Below are 17,946 nucleotides of genomic sequence, written 5' to 3'. Positions count from 1 at the left end.
CGTTACGTGCGTGCATCCTACGCGGTGGAAGAATATAAAACGCCGTGATTTCGTAACGCGATTCCGTGTTGCACCATTAATAGCGGCGAGGCAATTATACGAGGCCGCCCGCGTCGGCCGTCGGACAATATCCGGACATTTTCTGATCGTGCGCGGCGACGAACGACGTCGACGATGACGCAACAAAATGTGATGCACGTAGAGATGACTTCGATCCGGGCTGCCTTTTCCCCAAGCCCTTGCAGTCCCCCAATGGATCGCGTGCATAACATCCCTCATACGTAACGTGAGGATAGTATAAGGATTTCCCTTGCCTCTCACTCTTTCTTTCGTTGGAGGCCTCTTCCAAATTGAATTTAAAGCGAAATTGATTCTTGAATACAAACTATAAAAAGTTATATGATTAATCTTGGCACGTTTCACGTTCTCTGGCATACATTCTATCACCTGGAAATTTATAATTTATAGCGGTTTTGCGAAAAACCACAGCCTGTCGTTGGTCTTCAATCAATCTTGAGCGAAGGCAATCGATAAACCGCAAGGTGTTGGCTCTTAACGTCCGGTCCGTAAAACCGCACATATTTTTTTTTTTTCGTTTTCATCTTCAGTATTGTCGCGTGTTATTTATGACCACTTGGCTGATTTCGAAATCAATTTTTAGGATGTCTCATGATCGTCAATGTTATGAATGTTTCGCATGTCGTGTGCGAAGAATACGCATCGAATATAGACGGCGATGACATCACGAGTAAGAGTTACACCGAACAGCAACGTCCCATATGGTTTATTGCTCGGTTTATTGTCTCACAAATTTCAATCGTAAGATTTCAAATAGTAAGATTATTTGTCGATCCTAAAGATTTTATTTCCAAAATAAAATTATCCATCGTAAAGATCTAAGGGTCTCTTTACTTATGACTGACTATTAAGTATCTATCCAAAAAATCCCACGTAACGAACGTGTCTCTTAGAGTTTCAAAAATATTCAGCAAAGATTAAAGCAGAAATTGCACGAAGTAATTGCAACAAGTATAAAAATGGCATAATTTTGTGAATGCATACGTTTCCCTTGTAAATCATGCGATTTTTACAATTGTCCATGTGATTTCACACACTTTTATCTTTTGCCTATAAGTAGTTTCTTATGGTGTAAGATCCGCGCACAGCGTAGCTGCGGTGCTCGAGATCCACGCGAGGCGTCCTTCATCGACCTTACTGCCCACCATGTTACCCGCTCGCGCGTATACCATGCGTTCACTTTCACGTTCGGACGCGCGAGCGCACGTGCGTGAGGCGATTCACTTGACTGCGGCGATCTCATCTCGCGACTCGCGAGCAAAGCCGCGCTGCGCTCGCGTCAAAAATCTCCGGTGAGATTTTGCGCGAGACACAACAAATAGCTAAGCGCCTGATTCACTGACCACTGACGCTCGAAAATCTGTAGCTGCGCAAAACCGCGTTTTTCCTCCTTGAAAAAAATATTTAAAAAAAAATGGAGAATTCAAATATTTACGAGATTTACGAGTTGATCTTCTTGGGAATTCACATTTATTCGTTTCCACGAATACGGAGATCCGCGAGTGTTGAAGCAACAAAGTTTCGGTGACTCACGTCAGGCACCTGACGTCATCGACCTTTGACGTCAGACACGACTCCTGCGCGGACTTAAATTCACAGAAGTCATATATACCGTGCCTGCGGAATCTCGTTTCGATTCGATTTAAAATTGGAACGCAGATGCGGAGGAGATGCGTGGTACAAAGTCCGCTGGGACGGCTGGGTCTAGGTCTCTCCAAGAGGTGAACTAGATCCCAGACGGAGCCGAACAAAAAGATCGAGTGTCCTTCGACGACCTTTTTGCATGCCACAACTGTACGCATCGATGCGTTGCCATTCACTTTCACGCCGTTGCGGTGCACGAAACACGTGCGCTCACGAGTGCGTAGGCACGCAAGTGGATAATACGCCATCTCTTCTCTCTCTCTCTCTCTCTCACACACACACACACACACACGTACCCTCGCACTCGCTCTCGTTCTCTCTTCCCGCATACCTACGTATAAACAAACGTCGACGGCAGTAAAACGCAGGGAATGGCATTCGCCACGCCACTGCCGATTAATCGCTGCTGCTGTGCGTTTATCATCTTAATAACGCACTCTTTTCTGCGCTGCCATGTAATAATTTATCATTGCGACTCGTTAGCTGTACCTACATTTGTATTCGGCTTATGTCGCGTTACTTGTGTTGCATTTGACGAATGCAAGATAATCCATGCTGGACTTGCAAGATTATCTTGCATAATGGACAATTTGGGATTTTACGAGAAATTGCTTTTTTTTATGCTGTGTATTCACGTATGAAGAAAAACAGTCTTTCAGCAAAAAATTTGGGCAACAAGAAGTGTAAAGTGAATGCTTTTTTTCATCGATAACATTTTTCATACAATCTTCACAATATTCTGGCCAAAGTTCGTAACGTAGTCGGTAAAAAATTGATTTATTTACTCACGAATCATAAAAAATTATTATCGAATTAATGGATCCGAAAGTTTGAAATGCAAAAGATTGGAGTCAGCCTACGTGTCTTCTCTGTCGTTAACCGATTCGCGCGGTCCGTCATCCTTGACGGAGCTGTTTTTATTCAGGAAATGATGGACAATAGTGTATGTGTAGCGGTGAGAAACGCAGATGGCCGGCGGTGGTGTCGGCGGCACATGAATAACGAGAACGTGCACGCACGCACGTCATCACGGCAGTTACGTACTGAGAATAGTCTCAAAACACCGGGCATCTCCTTATCGGAGGTTTGCTATCGCGTGTACACGAAACACAAATCCGATTGATCGGCCGGTCGGTCGATCGATCGATCGTAACTGGCGCGGCACGTTTCTCGCAAACGGAAAGTGACGCTGCGTAAATACGGGCCGCCGCGTGCACGCGCACGTGCGCGTAACGAGCGGATGGCAAACGGAAAAGACGCACTTGTCGCTTGTCACACTTTATTCGTGATTAAGTATAGTGACAGGCTCGAGACGCTTCGAATCATTTTGTGTATGTGACGAAAATCTCTTCGTTCGAAGCGAGAAAAGCCTTTTTAAGTCTTAAAAATGTTAAATAGTTCGAAAATATATTTTTCTTCTGCACGTAATACTTTGCATTATTTCAATCGTGATGACGTATAGTGATGAATTTATAATATTTCGAGTCATTTCAAATATATCAAAAAAAGCTCTTTAAAAGGAAAACAGTTTTGAAAGTCTTGAACGTTTTAAAAAGATATTTTTTTTTTTTAAGATTTTATATTTTTTATAACGACTTACATCAAGATTTTAATCTACTTTTAACAGACACAAAGAATAATTTTGCTTTTAAGAGTTTTAAATATAAAATATTCAAATATTTCGAAAAAAAGATTCATAACTTCCAAAAATTTTCAAGAGTTAAAAAATGTTGGTTTTCTTATTAGATTAAATCGCTTAAAGATTTTCAACAGAAAAAACAATAAAATTATATAACTAATTAAGTCACTCGCGACTACCTTATTAAACATTCAGAGTAAATTCCTCAAATGTGCTCTAAAAATTATAAGAGCCCGTATAATTGCTTGGAGTAGTTTTTCTTTAAATTTCCAATATTAGATATCTTACAATTAGCGGTTAAAATCTAGTTTCAAGATTTTCTTGAAGTTCGCCTGAGACAAGTCGACTTACGGAACTTCTATTATCCGATAAAGGCGCTTAATGCGAAAATCACTTTGTTTTGAACCACTTATGATGTATATAGCGTTATTTATCCGCGTTTTCTCACAAGGTTCAGTCCGTCTAGACGTATCTTGTATATATATCCAGCGAGCAGACTAAACTGCCATGAATACAATTTAGCGATTGACGGCCTGCCTGATAGGTATATAACGCTTCATCTCCGATGACGCAAGAATGTAGATGATTTATACCTCGCACCTCGAAACGGCGGGGTTCCGGCGGGATCCCCGTGACCCGCGCGAGTGCCTCGTCCTCGACGAGGCGAATGGCGAACGACAATATCGCGACGTAGCTTCTGGCTCCATCGTGTTTTGCAATCGGTAACGGCGACGCGTACACACCTCCCCGTCCTCGATGCTCAATTGACACGGTTGACAGCTGCGGAACAGATGCGCCAATGCATTCGGGTAACCTTCTCCCGTCGACGACGTCTCTCTCTTCGCCTTCCAACCAAGTCTTCCGAGTAAAATAGAGCGATTCGGCCTAAGTTATTTTCGGCCCGGCCGCCGAAGGTCGTCGCCTTGAATGGCCACTACCTCGAATCGGCATAATCCGCGAAATCGTGGCCTATGGCCATCATCGGCGAGGCAGCCGTCTCGAGACGAGGGTAATCTCGAGCTGTCACGTTGACGTGAAACGACACGTCACATGCGTCCTTTGTAATTATGCAAATTGTTTCCGCGAAAGAAAAATATGTATTTTTTTTCCAGCTTGTCTAGTTTCTCCACGGCATTCTATTTCGAATGTTCCGCGAATTAAAAGCGATCTGATTCACTTAGCGGACGGCACAATAGTTTGCAACCTGTTGCTAATCTATAACCGAACGCCGTATTAGCGCGTAATATAATCTTTCATTTTGAACATCGTTGTGTAGATTGATTATTAAATCGAGCAATAATAATTCAACGTGCCGCTCAAATTAGAACGGGATAAAAATATTAAACTCCGATATCAATCAGCAATTGCGATAATGAACAAATTGTTATTAAATCTAATGAAATCTCGTTCGCTGATGGCTTATAAATAAAAGTATCAGAAATTTTTCTGAAACGAGATCGCGCGAGGAATGGAAAAGTGAAATTTTATCCGCTCCGTATCTACCAAGTATCGCGAAGGGACTTTCATCTCTCGTCGCGATATCATCACATCGATGCTCGGGGAACGTCATTAAAGAATTAAAATCCATTAAAATCCATCCTTTCTTCGACTTTCTAACAGAAACGTTCGTTGCGTGCGCGGCAATCTTTCGGGCGTATTCTCGTTGCAAAACGCCGAACCATTACGTCCGTCAGCCGAGCAGGCCCAGGTAGGCAGCGGGCAGACAGGTATTTCGAGAGCCGAGAAAAGGCAACTATTCGCGCCGGCATGGCATCGATTAACGTGCGGCGACGCGTGTTCTCGCATGGTGTTCTCGCGTAACTCTCTTGCGTCTCTTGCGTTACGCAATCCTACACACAATGCCGAAAGTCCTCGCGAAATCCCATGCACTTATACCCGACCACGCCAGACGCGCGTGGAGTTGGGAAAGGTCAAGGATACCCGGTGACACAATAGTACGTGCACAATCATCCTTTACGAAGTACTAAAAAATTCTCGCTTCTCGCCGATATGCGCGGCGCGACACTGCGTGTCTTTGATATAAAGCACGTACCAGCTTTCCGCGTATAATTGTAGCATAAAATACATGGAGAAAATATTATAGTGAAAAATATATAATGAAGTTTCCGTTATACTGGATTATACTATAGCGTTGTGTGACAGAGATTACGATCTGTTATTCAAAGATATTTATAGATTTTACATTTCGTAAAAAGATGATTGTGATGAATCTTTATATAATTGATGTACAGTTTAAAATAATGTTAAAATGAGACAGCAGATTTATAGTCCGAGTTTAACTGCTTTTACATAAGTTTTATATAAGCTAAGTTGTACGTTTTACGTTCGACTGAAAATCATAATATCATAGTAAGTTTTTTGACGTAGTAAAGAAATTGATTGATTATACTGTAAGCACTTTGACATATATTATGTTTTTATACATTCACAGCTCAGTTAAAAATATTTTCATAACACTGTGCATCGCAATTTTTATTGATGTAATTGCTAAAAATATACATATAATTTATTTTCGATTTTCATAGTAAGTAACAATAATAAATACTATAGCATCGTTATACTCCAGCTTTACAACAAAGTGTAAAAGATTTGTAAAAAAGTTTTGTAAAAAATATAATTTTTTATGTACTTTACAGTGTAAAAATTATTTTTCGGGCTCGGTATATACGAGTTTTGCGTCTTTCTTCCTTTTTCTTAATACGGATATCCGTCTCTGTTAAGACAAAAGACAGAATTTAACGTACTACGATACACGTAATATGCATCCATGCATGGGACGGTTATGGAGCTATCGGAAAGACGAATCAATCGCCGTTCTCGCCTCGCATTTGATAACATAAATTCTGTTCGGAGTGCAGCCGCACTCTCGCGGAGAGTGCGGAGTGCGCCGTATATACTCGTGTATACCGGGTCGTCGTGCAAAAATACTAACCCATATCCAGGCCGAGCGCGTGTCATGCAACGTGACTTCTGGCTCGCCGCGCCGCGCCGCTTCATCGTGCAAGCAATCGTACGCTCCCCATACGCCGGCGCGCGGCGACGGTCGCTCGATTCGCGGATCAAAAAACGTTGAGAACGTGGCATTATATAGAAATATATGTATATATAAATTAATAATATATTCGGATAATTAATAAGTCAATTATGCAAGTATACATATATGTATATAGTAATCGATTTATAATAATTCTATATATAATTAGAATTATTATTATATAACAATTATTGATCGATATATAATTCTATAATTTTATGTCTGTGTGTGTGTAAAACCCACAGATGTAATCTATGTTATATTTTTAGCGCAAATATTAAATGCTCGAAGAAATTATAAATCTCCCGGGACTCTCTCCAAATATTTTTCCGAACTATACCCTTTCGCTGATATCCAATCCTGATATTCCAGCGCGGATGCGGTACATATTGGTTTCTGCAGTCCCGCGAGAGACGGTCTCATGTATTTTATAATTCTAGAAATAGTACGATCGCGGAGCAGCACACAGCTGAATCCACCAGCACCGTCCCCGGTTTCACGATTTCGTCGAAAGGAACCTTGACTTCGTCATTGAAAAAAAAAAATCGAAAACGCCAAAGCGGCGAAGACGCCCGCAAGGTTGCGACTTAATTAAATACTGAATCTACCATGGGCTATATATAGACGGGCAGTTACGAACTTTCTACTATTTATTTTGCTGAGAACGATTTTACGTTTTATTTCAAGAATAAATAATTCGATTCCCCAGAAATATACGGCGAAATGAACTTTTTTTCCGTAAGAGATTGGAATCAACGACGCTGATTGCGAGACGTTAGATGACAGGATAAATGATCGTGATGAGCAAAGAATAATCTCGAGAATGAAAGGAGACGGTTCGGAGTTTTTCGCAATGAATCATCTGCCTCCAGTAATAAGATCGCCGTACTATTTTCCACGACCACTCGGCGCGTGCGTTCATCACTCATGCAGCACACATACGTACAGACGCAAAACACACACACGCACACATACAAAATGTACGTATAACGAGGACAGCGAAGCGCCAAGGTGACTGTCACTTTTTTCTCGAACGACACTGAATCTCTGTTATAACGATAGGATTATCGACCTCCAATATCAGCACTAGAGAAATTGCAGATAAATTTTACGAAATTTTACGAAAGAGAAAGAAGATTCAAGGCGGAAACACACGAGAAAAAATATGCAGTCAATTTCTCAGACACTTTGGATTATAAAACCACACATAGAATGACGAACATTGATAGTTATTGTAAAAATGTTTAGATTATAATTATTAAATTTATCATCAAGAATATTACAGCTTGTACATCTACTAGCATAGACATATCTACTGCTTTTCCTCTTAATAAAAAGAAAGAATAATCTTTTTATTTATAAATGCTCCGAATTAAAACGCATAAATCAACAGAAAAAAATGTAAAGCTTGAAACTCAAAATATTTAAGTTAAGCCCCAAATAAAGAAAGGATAAATCTTATTTGTTCATCGTGCCATTATATATTCCATTCGAGCGTCTTTGTTTAACTCCGGTTTGTGTCAGAAATGCCACGCGCAGCAATCAACGCGATACGATACAAACGATGAGACGGGTTTTGTTGCGCCAGTACTTTGTCTCGTCTTATCGCGCAACACGGTTTTATCGTCGAAATTTTCCACCAGGCGTACGAGCAGGCAATCGAGAAGGCCCTCCCCGTATCGCGCCACGGCGACGACGAGCGGAGTTTCGCGTTACCGTGCCCGAAAGGTGCGCGCACACGCGAATTTTTGGTCTGCATTTACCCGCGTCATATTTGATAAACATGAAAGGAGAGAGAGAGAGAGAGCGCGATCGATTAACCTCGGCCGCGCCGAAAATCAGTTTATGTGCGAACGCATCGCGGCGAGAGAAAGAGAGAGAGAGAGAGAGAGAGAGAGAGAGACGGAAAGAGAGAAAGGTGCAGCCATGGGCGGCGATAATAAATAGTCGATGACAGGCAGCCCCGACGGAATATGTATAAATATCGCGGCCACCACCGCGAGTTATTGGTCCTCATATCGAATTCCATTGATGTCACCGCCGGACTTCTATTTCGGAAGGCCTCGTGTTGTTAGGCCACAATTGTGCACGCACCAGACCCCGCGGTATATATATATATATATATAGCACGTATACATTGCATGATGATTGCGCACGAGCCTAAGGCCTGTGTGTACTGTGTACTTCGTACGACAATCCTCGCGTTGTTGATTCGCGTTTGTATATTTGCAGGAAATTGAAACCCCGTTATGTTACGGCTGATAAGAGCCGACGATGATGACGCAGCTATTTTTCTTTTTCTCTCGGCGTAACAGGTAATTTCCATGATATTCCTTCCGAGTAGACAAAAAAATCAGGAGGTGTAAGCGATATTTCAAGAAATGAGAAGTGCATAAAGAAATATACAGGACGTCCACTTGTAATGAATTTTCCCTAATTAAAATATTATTCTTGACTTGTGCGGGTTAAATGGAAAAATATATATAACAAAATTATTTTTCTCGTTAATATGGTAGATTTAATAGATTTATTTCCCTAATCGCTTTTCGATTCGTTCCTAAAAAATCCACGGAACAAAAGACAAAGGAAAATAATAGTTCCGATTGATCTTATATTAACCCTCCGTCTGTATACGTTTTTTTTCTGCACGTTGGAGTGCATACGTGAGTCTGTCACGTTTGACGCTATTTTTCCTTACCTTAAGGTATTTAGAAAAATCTGGAAAAAATTCACAAATATAGACGTCTACGTTGTAATTGACGATTTTATAGTCATTTTGATAATCATCGTTTATTTAATATTTTCTGGGCAAGCTTGCAAGTTTCACAATTACGAGCCGATATCATTTTGGCTCGAACGCCGTAGACCCACGTGTATAGACGGAGGTTTAAAACGAATATCGCGTTGCAATTTTTCACGACCTGGCGAGCGCTCTTTGCGAAACTGCATGTCCCGAATGCGACAACGGAAAATTTCGACTCTCCCCCAGCCCCCTTCGCCGCAAAAGTTATAACGCGACAAATATACAGAATAAAGGAAAAATACGGAGGCCGAAAGTGTAGCTCGTAACGTTCGTCTGGATGCGCGCTACGCATCGCCACGCATATGTATGCTCCATCAAGGACGAGGAGAAAAGTGGCTGCCGAAGGAGGTCAGAGATTCGAGGGGGCATTGCTTTCAATTTGTATCGCGCAATTTAAAAGCGCTTAGGACAGCCGTGATTTATGTATCTCAGACAGATACGAGGGGGGTCTCGAGCTCGTCTCGTCTCGCCTCGTCTCGTCGTCATTACCATCCTACGATCGCGAAGTGATCGTGGGTCGAGAAAAATATTTTCTAGGGGCGTGTATGTGAAGATAGAGAAAGGAACAAATCGGCCAGAAAATAATCACGATAAATTATTATTGTATCGCAATATTTTCCAGCGATTATATATATAAACGACCGTCTCAAAGAATTATTTATTTATCAGTGATTTTATTGCGTTTTGATTTATCGTTTGTTACTTTATTGCGCCTTTCTTTATTTCTCGCTTCTCGTTTTTACTATTTCAATGTCAATATTCTCATTGCCAGACGGTAGGATCGTCGCCCCGCGTTCCATTCGTCACGATTATACCGATTGACCCTTGGAGTCGGGACAGCTACTGAGGACGGCGTTGTAATTCCAGAAAAGATAACGCACGTTACACACGTGCCAAGATACAACTGCGTCAAACCGCGAAACACAATACTGTCGCAAGAAACGGAATTTACATTCTAAGCAAAAAGTAGTGCCCGCAAGACGCGCAAACGCGCCGGCGTCCGCGACAACAGTTGCGGTAATTATCGCAATTTGCCACGCTCGTATGGAAAATGAGTCCGGGGATATATGTCTCCCGCGGATGGAAGTAACTATATAAGAGATTTTACCGTCGCCGCGTCGCGTCGCACGTGGAGCTCTTCACGCGAGCGCAACACTTCTAATTTATGCACGCTTCTTGAATATGCATAATTGAAACGCTCGCAGCAGCGGGCACGTTTGCGCGTGACGTACGTTTCACCATGTGTCATTATATCCCCTCGAGCTCCCACACACAAGTGTCATTAATTTGCGCGGATTAATTCTTCTGGCAAATGGTTTGTTTATCGGTTTCTTGGATCGCTATACGATCGACCTTCGATCGGCGAAAGAAACGTGAAGGAATAAGCTGATAGATTGAGACGTGACAAGTATTTCACGTGACATTAGCCTTTCTTAATAATCCGCGGCCTGCTGAATTTTATTTTAAGAAACTCAAGCGAACTCAAGAGAACGTTATTTTTTTCTGATACACATTTATTACTTCTAAATGAAAGATCACACTTGCTAGAAATAAACTATAACTGGATAGAGACGTGATAAGTATTTCACGTGACATTATCCTTTTTTAATAATCCGGCTGAATTTTATTTATTTATATATGAATTTTATTTCTAGTAACGCGAACTCTCAAGAGAACACGTTATCTTTTTTCGATACATATTTATTACTTTTAAATGAGGAAGCTCGCATATATCTCCTAGAAATAGATTGAAATATATATTGATAGCTTTTTAGCTAATGCAGATGAACCATAAAGATAGTATAAATCACTAATTTATCGTGTAACATTTAATTCAGGGACACGGCGAATTATTCATATTTACGAGTTTTTCTCACTCAAAAAAATCGAGAAATGTTCCACAGGAAACGCGGTCGCCGGCGGTGGCGCGTGTTTTCGAAGGTCGCTGACGTCGTGGAAAACGACATGTATAATATTTCCTATTGACGATATATCGACGGCATAGATAATGCCGCCGAAATACCTATAGCATCCGCCACGATCTTTAATCGTCCCACGATCCCGTTCAGGTCGCGGTTGGTTTCCATGACGCAGGCACTCCGTCCCGTTTGCGTCATCCACCGCGCACTTCGTCGCGACGACGTACGTCGCGTGCAAGTACGACGACCGTTGGCGCGTAGGTGTTGTTAGCCGATATCGCGATGATCGTCAGATGAACTTGAGCCCGAAAATCCAACGCCTTATCTAACCGCCCCCCGGGCGCCAGCCCCTCGAACCGTCAGCTCGAAGGTGAGACGAGATTGCGACACGACGAGATATATATTTTCGTTAAGATATATATTTTCGGACTTGAGAGCTCGAACCTTCGACAGCGTGAAAATAAAAAATTGACAGCGAGAGATAGGAATCTATACAAGATTGAAGTACGATTGCGCGACGTTAAGTGACCCTAGTCGATTCACGATCTTCAACACGCGTTTTGATCGTTGAATTTCGAATTGAAATCCCATTAAAGTATATACAGTCGGTCGTATTTGAAATTCAGATGAGAAACGTAAATAGATTTATATGTCTGTTCTTAATTCCTCGGCTGTTCTTAATTCCGTATGTTTGTTAATTTGCACAGCTTACAGCTCGGAAGCTATTAATTATCCTCGCAACAAATATACGCGTTCTTCTCATTGTCGGCACGAGCTCTGACACCTGTATGCAACGTTCGCGCGCTACTTTGTATTGCCCCAAGTGTGCACTAACCAGTGCAGGTGGTCGGACGTGCGCACAACCGTGTGTTCACACGAATACCGTACGCAAAGACAGCCATCTACGCGAATCGAAGTCGATTTGATGCGTCGATGAATGGTCGATGTCGAATACTAATTGACATTTTTGTCATCTTCGACCTCGTCGTAGTTATTTATGTTAATTGTGCAATTATAAATATTTCTCTCTCTATATATAAGATTTCTATTTCCACTTCTTGGTATAGGGTGAAATTAATAAATTATTATTATTATAACATTTCTATTGCAAGGCCAGTTCTATTGAAATTGACGCAAAATTGAAAAGCATAGTATAAACTGTATATTCGATATAGAATTAAGGAAAGGGAGCTAATAGAAATATTCAGAATTGTTCGATTAACATAACATATGAATGATGAGGTCGAAGATTAGAAAAATAAAAAATTAATCGGAAAAACGCATCGATACATCAAAACGAAGTCGAGTCGACTAATTATTTCTGGCTGAGGGGAGAACGTATAAGATGACGCACGAATAAATCCGTGCAGATCGATCAGCAGAGTGTCAACGACCGACGCGATAGCTCGTAAGATGCGCATTGTATTAGAATTGTTGAAAGAAACGGCCGACTTACCTGCACGTAAAAAAAGAAATTACTTAAATCAACTTGTCAAAACTGACTCGTGAGAAGGTAATTATTTCCCAAATTAGTTCTTTATCACGTCCTGACTTCGCGCGACCCCGAGATAACGCGCATAAATTATACTAAATAAATCCACAAAACGTGCAGAACTAAAAATAATATCTAGATAATATTAAGTAATTATGTACCTAACGGGCAATTAACACGCGGGTGACGATGCTTGTTCAACGTCGCTCCTAAAAAAAGAGCGACTATCTCACCCCACTGCCTAAAACTCGAATGAAACCCGCGCGATACCGCGGGGCACGCAACATCAATGGTTTCCTCTCGTACGCCGATCGAACACGTGTGTGTTTAATTAACGCCCGATATATAGAGAACGAGCAACGAGCCCCTAGTTTCTATCTTATCTCGGGCGCGGCCACGAACGTCATTCGATGGTGCGTTTTCAAGGGGAAATACAAAGCACATCTACGCGATGTCTAATTAGCGGGAGGAGATCACTTCGGCGAGGGAGAGGGCGGAGGGGAGAGAGGAAAGAGAGCGAGCTCGCACGAGCGTGGGAGAAGGGAGGGGACACGCGAATTAAGCCGGAGGCCACCTGTGTGTGTACACTTCGTGATAACACGCTATCGTAGCTTTCCGTAACCACGCGATGTCCCGCGATAACATTCCCGACGCGACGCGCGACACGTCGCGAATTTCCAAGCTTTCCGAGACATGAATGAAACTCGCTGCGCCTTCACTCACTTATCTGACGGAATGACCGAAACGTGATCGGCGTCTCCATGCATCGCGACGACTGTGACAGAAATTTTCCGGGAGATTATCTTATCGTTATCCTAAAATTACGCCGTCGCCGCCGGAAGCTACGACAATACACTTCTCCATTTGCGTTTTAAATTGCAAAAATCATTCATGAGGATTGCCAAACGGAGAGACCGTTGTAATGCTAACGCAACATTGTGATCTAGATTTTGCGCACGCACAAATCGCATAAGCGAAATATATCGGGTCGAAAATAGAAGAAACGCGGGCCAATCGATGGCCCCTCCCGATAAAATTTGTCAGGAAGATATCCGTGTGTGTGTGTGTGTGTGTGTGCGTGCGTGCGTGCGTGCGTGCCATGCGTTCGTGCGTGCGAATCATTTGCAAAATAAAGGCACAATGACTAGAGGCGCCGTGTGTTTCAATGTCCGCGAACGTGTTATGCAACGAGCGCGTGTGAATAAGCACGATAATATGCAAATATTTTTTTTTTATATAATAATCCACTCGAGAGTTCATCAGAAGCAGACGCGTGGCGAGAGAGAAAAAGGAAAACAAGTGAGAGAGAACCCCGCCCCGCATTTAAATTCAAGAAGAACAACCACCTCGGCGCGACTCCGCGCGCGATTAAATATTATAATTTAATTCTCCCTGGCGATAACGAATCTAGGACAAACAGAAAAGCGAATTCCAGAAAAATCTGCCCACTTACGTCTCACGCCATCGGCCTGACGTAAAACCGACCGACACGCGCATCTTGTTTTTTTCCTTTCTTCGCCTCGTCATTATGCGCCGTATACTGCGTTTCCACGCGTCGGAATTTTTTTTCCCGTATTTTGTAAAAGAGAGAACTCTCTCGTCTCTCGCGCGACTTTGCTCGCGAGATCCTCATCTATTATGCTATGTGTGAATACGCGGATTGCGAAACGAGCAACGACACCCGCGTCGGGGTCTTTTCTCGTCTTTCACGCGCGTGCGACGCCGTGTAAAAAAAGGTGTAGGATGACTTGTATGCATATCAGTCCGGCTGATTTCCCGTGCACGAGATGAACCGCATCGCGACAAAACGCGTTCGGCGACTCGGTCGTTTATCGCGCGAGAGAGGGAATATTTTTCCCGATCTTTTAAATCTATATTAACATTCATCCTTGTAAACAACGCGCGCGCCGAATACGACCGTCGGCCTTTAAATCGTACGCAAAATACGATTTAGTGGAACACGTTGCCGCGCGCGCGCACGTTATTAATATTTATTCCGCCGCCGCGTTATTTATTCGCGCTTATTCGCAATATATCGGCGTGCGCACATTTGCGTTATTATTTATTCTCCAAAGTACACACAGACCGTCACACGTATGGAAACGGTTCGTCGCTCCGGATAAACAATTTTAAATTTATCTGACTGAAATTCGAGAAAACGTGTGCAGTCGCACCTTCTCACGTGTAATTATTCATATTTTATTTCGCAACAAATAATATTGAATCGATCGCATGTAATAATTAGAATTATTAGTGGCTATATTCAGCTACACTGTTAAATTCGTACACAAAAAAAAAAGAAGTGTTAAATCTTAAATCAAGACTCATATTCTTGTATATAAGCGAGAATCTATAACCTTCTTATAAGAATTTCAACTTTTTATTTCAACTCTTTTTTCTTAATTAAACTATATAAATAGATACCTTCGTTCAAGCAAGCTTCCTTCGTTTAACGTTATTTATATCTCATTTCAAGATAGATTCTTGCTTATGTACAAGAATATGAATCTCGATTTAACACTTCTTCTTTTTCTGCAATGCGTAGCTGCACTATCAAATTATAACTTTGACTTGTTTTAACCATTCTTAATAGGTTGCCACTGTTCCTATTCAATATGTCGTTAATTCAACTAAACACTAAACTAATGAAGTCAAACTAATGAAGTCAAAATAATAAATTTCGACACACATGCATGGTAATCAAAAATAAAAAAATGTTATTTAATTCAAAGTACTCAAGATACTGGAGTTTAAATTTCACTCTTTCATATTTAATTTAAACATCAGTTAAATTTTTCACGTTCAATCTGACTGGCCTGATATGACGTAACGCAACGCATCAAATTTGGCGGGAAAACTTTACCCGGTTTCCTCCTCCTTCGGTGTCTCTAAACGGAGTCCTTCGTGGACGAAAAAGGGATCGCCAAGTCGGCGTGTGCCCGATTCGGAGGCGGGGGGAGAGGAGGGGGTGGCCACGGTCCTTTATAAATACCTGTACACGTCGCGCGCACGTGGGGAGGGAGGGGGAGGTGGGGCAAAGCAACAACTCACCTCTCGTATTTCACCTGCATCGAGTGAGCGGAGGTGTCCTCCCAATAATTCTGCGTCTCCATCATCTTGCCGCATAGAACACGGGCGCGGTGGTGAAACCGCGTTCGCTCGCGCTTCCCGCGACGATCCGCTTCCGCCCTCTTCGCTCCTCCGCTCCGTCCCTCGCCCTCGCCGCTCGCCGCCCCGCCGGGCGTGTTATCGCTCTCGCCCCGCGAGAATCCGCCTCACGCGCGCGCGGTCACGTGACGCGTATCACGAGTCACGAGAGAAAGAGAAAGACGCGGCAGGGTTCTCCGGCTCTTCTCTTCTACCGGTTGCGGTTGCGGAAGCTCCGCTCCGAGAACTCGAGAGCTCGGCCGAATCGGCGCGGGGATCGTCCGGCACGACCGACCGAAGGCGCCGATGATGATGATGATGACGATGATGCGTAGAGAGAGAGAGAGAGAGAGAACCGGAAGTACGCACACGCACGCACGCACGCACACACGGCACGACGGCACGGCACGGCACGGCACGGCGCGACACGGACGAGAGATACGACGTGTGCAGGGATTAGGTTAGTTTCACGTCCGCGGGCTCACTGACACAACTCGCGCGCGACGTCGAGACTCGAGAGAGGCGGCCGGCGACGCACGGCATACACGGGAACATTCGCCCACGACACGACACTCCGCTCCGCTGCTGGCTCCGAGTCCTCAGTCCGGCCGCTCGCGTCGCGGCCGCGCGCGCGATATATCCGTGCTGGCGCCCTCTTTCTCCTGATGCCCCCCCACCCGCCCGCCCGCTCTCGCTCTCGCTCTCTCGTCGCGCGAGGCGCGCGCGTGCACCGGTTCACGATTCGCACGATTCGCGCGCCTCGTTTTTGTCCCACGGGGCGATCGCGCCGATCGAAGAGATCAGCCTTCCAACCTCCACTTTCCTTGTTATCGCGGTAAATTCGATTCAGCTCTTCTCGGCTTTTCTTTTCTTCCTTTCCTTTCCTTTCCTTCTCGCTTTCCTCCTTTTGCCGTCACTTTTGCTCTCCCGACGAAGGTATGCGCCCCGATTCCCAGTTTTACGATCGCGCCGTTTGTCTACTCCGTCGCTTCTTCTTCTCGCGTCGCTCGAGGATACACGGCGGGGAAGACAAGTCGCCTCTCTCTCTCTCGAGAAGGAAGGTGACGAGACGACGTGTTCTCGGGTCGTCCCCGTCGCGTGGACCGTCCGAAAGAAAAATTCCGCGCGCTCGAACGTGGCCGGTGGCGCTCGGCAACGTGACGCTGATAAGGCCGTTGACTCGCGTCCGCGACCGCGAAATTCCGCGATACTCCTACCGGGACCGTAATCTGACCGCTGCCGAATACTCGCGCGCGCGCGGACGTGCGAAGGCTTCGTCCCAACGTCCGAGAGGTAACCCTCTCCCCCACCTCCGCCACACCGAAAAAAGATCTCGCGATAAGCGCGATAGATTCGCGCTGAACTTCCGGACGAGATGCTCGCCGATGCTCGACGTCGATCGATCGATTGAATGTAATGTGTCCTCGGCGTGTCTCCGATGTATCTCCGTTGCACCAAGGCGGAGCCAGATCTCGTTCTCGAGTGGTAAACTGATTAAATTCGCAACGCGCTGACGACGATACGCACACGGCGCGGATACACGGCGTGTCGTCACCTCGGCGGGGTTACGTGTAATCGCGCGCGCGGCCCTGTCCGCGCGACGCTCTCGCGATGAATCGTCGGGTTGGTGGGAGCAAATCCGGAGCCGCCTCAGGTGCGGCTGCACCGCTCGCGGAGTCGGGCGCTCGCCGCTCTCTGCTTCGTCTCGCGCGAGGTGGACGTTGAGCCCCTAATATCGAATTAGCAGCGATGTATCATCAAGCGAAAATTCGTCCGATAAAATTCGATTTTAAGAGCAATATGAAATTTAAGTGTGGTTAATTTAAAATTAATCTGTTTCCATATGATTATAAAATTAATGAAACTTAAATGTTGTTAATCTAAAATTAATCTATGTTCTTATATGATTGAGATTAATGAAAACTTGAATATTGTTAATCCAAGATTTATCTATGTTCTCACGTGATTGTAAGATTAATGAAACTTAAATGTTGTTAATCTAAGATTAATCTATATTTCTACATGATTATAAGATTTATGAAACTTAAATGCTGTCAATCTAAGATTAATCTATGTTCCTACATGATTATAAGATTAATGAAACTTAAATGTTGTTAAACTAAAAGTAATCTCTGTTCTTATGTAATTATGAAATTAATGAAACTTAAA

At 43.6% G+C, this 17,946-nt stretch overlaps 1 protein-coding gene across 1 annotated transcript in view; it reads right to left on the bottom strand.

The window, feature by feature from the left end:
• LOC112466705 (transcription factor cwo) overlaps window positions 1-16,421 on the bottom strand; it is a 40,475-nt gene extending 24,054 nt beyond the window's left edge. The window contains exon 1 of the mRNA XM_025034948.1: window positions 15,682-16,421. Within this exon, the coding sequence (XP_024890716.1) occupies window positions 15,682-15,746 (65 nt within the window). The 5' untranslated portion in view covers window positions 15,747-16,421. The remainder of the gene's footprint in view (window positions 1-15,681) is intronic.
• Between the last annotated feature and the right edge of the window lie 1,525 nt (window positions 16,422-17,946).

This window comes from Temnothorax curvispinosus, unplaced genomic scaffold (genome assembly GCF_003070985.1).
Source record: "Temnothorax curvispinosus isolate PA1 unplaced genomic scaffold, ASM307098v1 QBEX01016509.1, whole genome shotgun sequence".
Classification (NCBI taxonomy): domain Eukaryota; kingdom Metazoa; phylum Arthropoda; class Insecta; order Hymenoptera; family Formicidae; genus Temnothorax; species Temnothorax curvispinosus.
The sequence above is the reverse complement of the archived record's forward strand: the minus strand, read 5'-3'. Positions and strand labels throughout refer to the sequence as shown.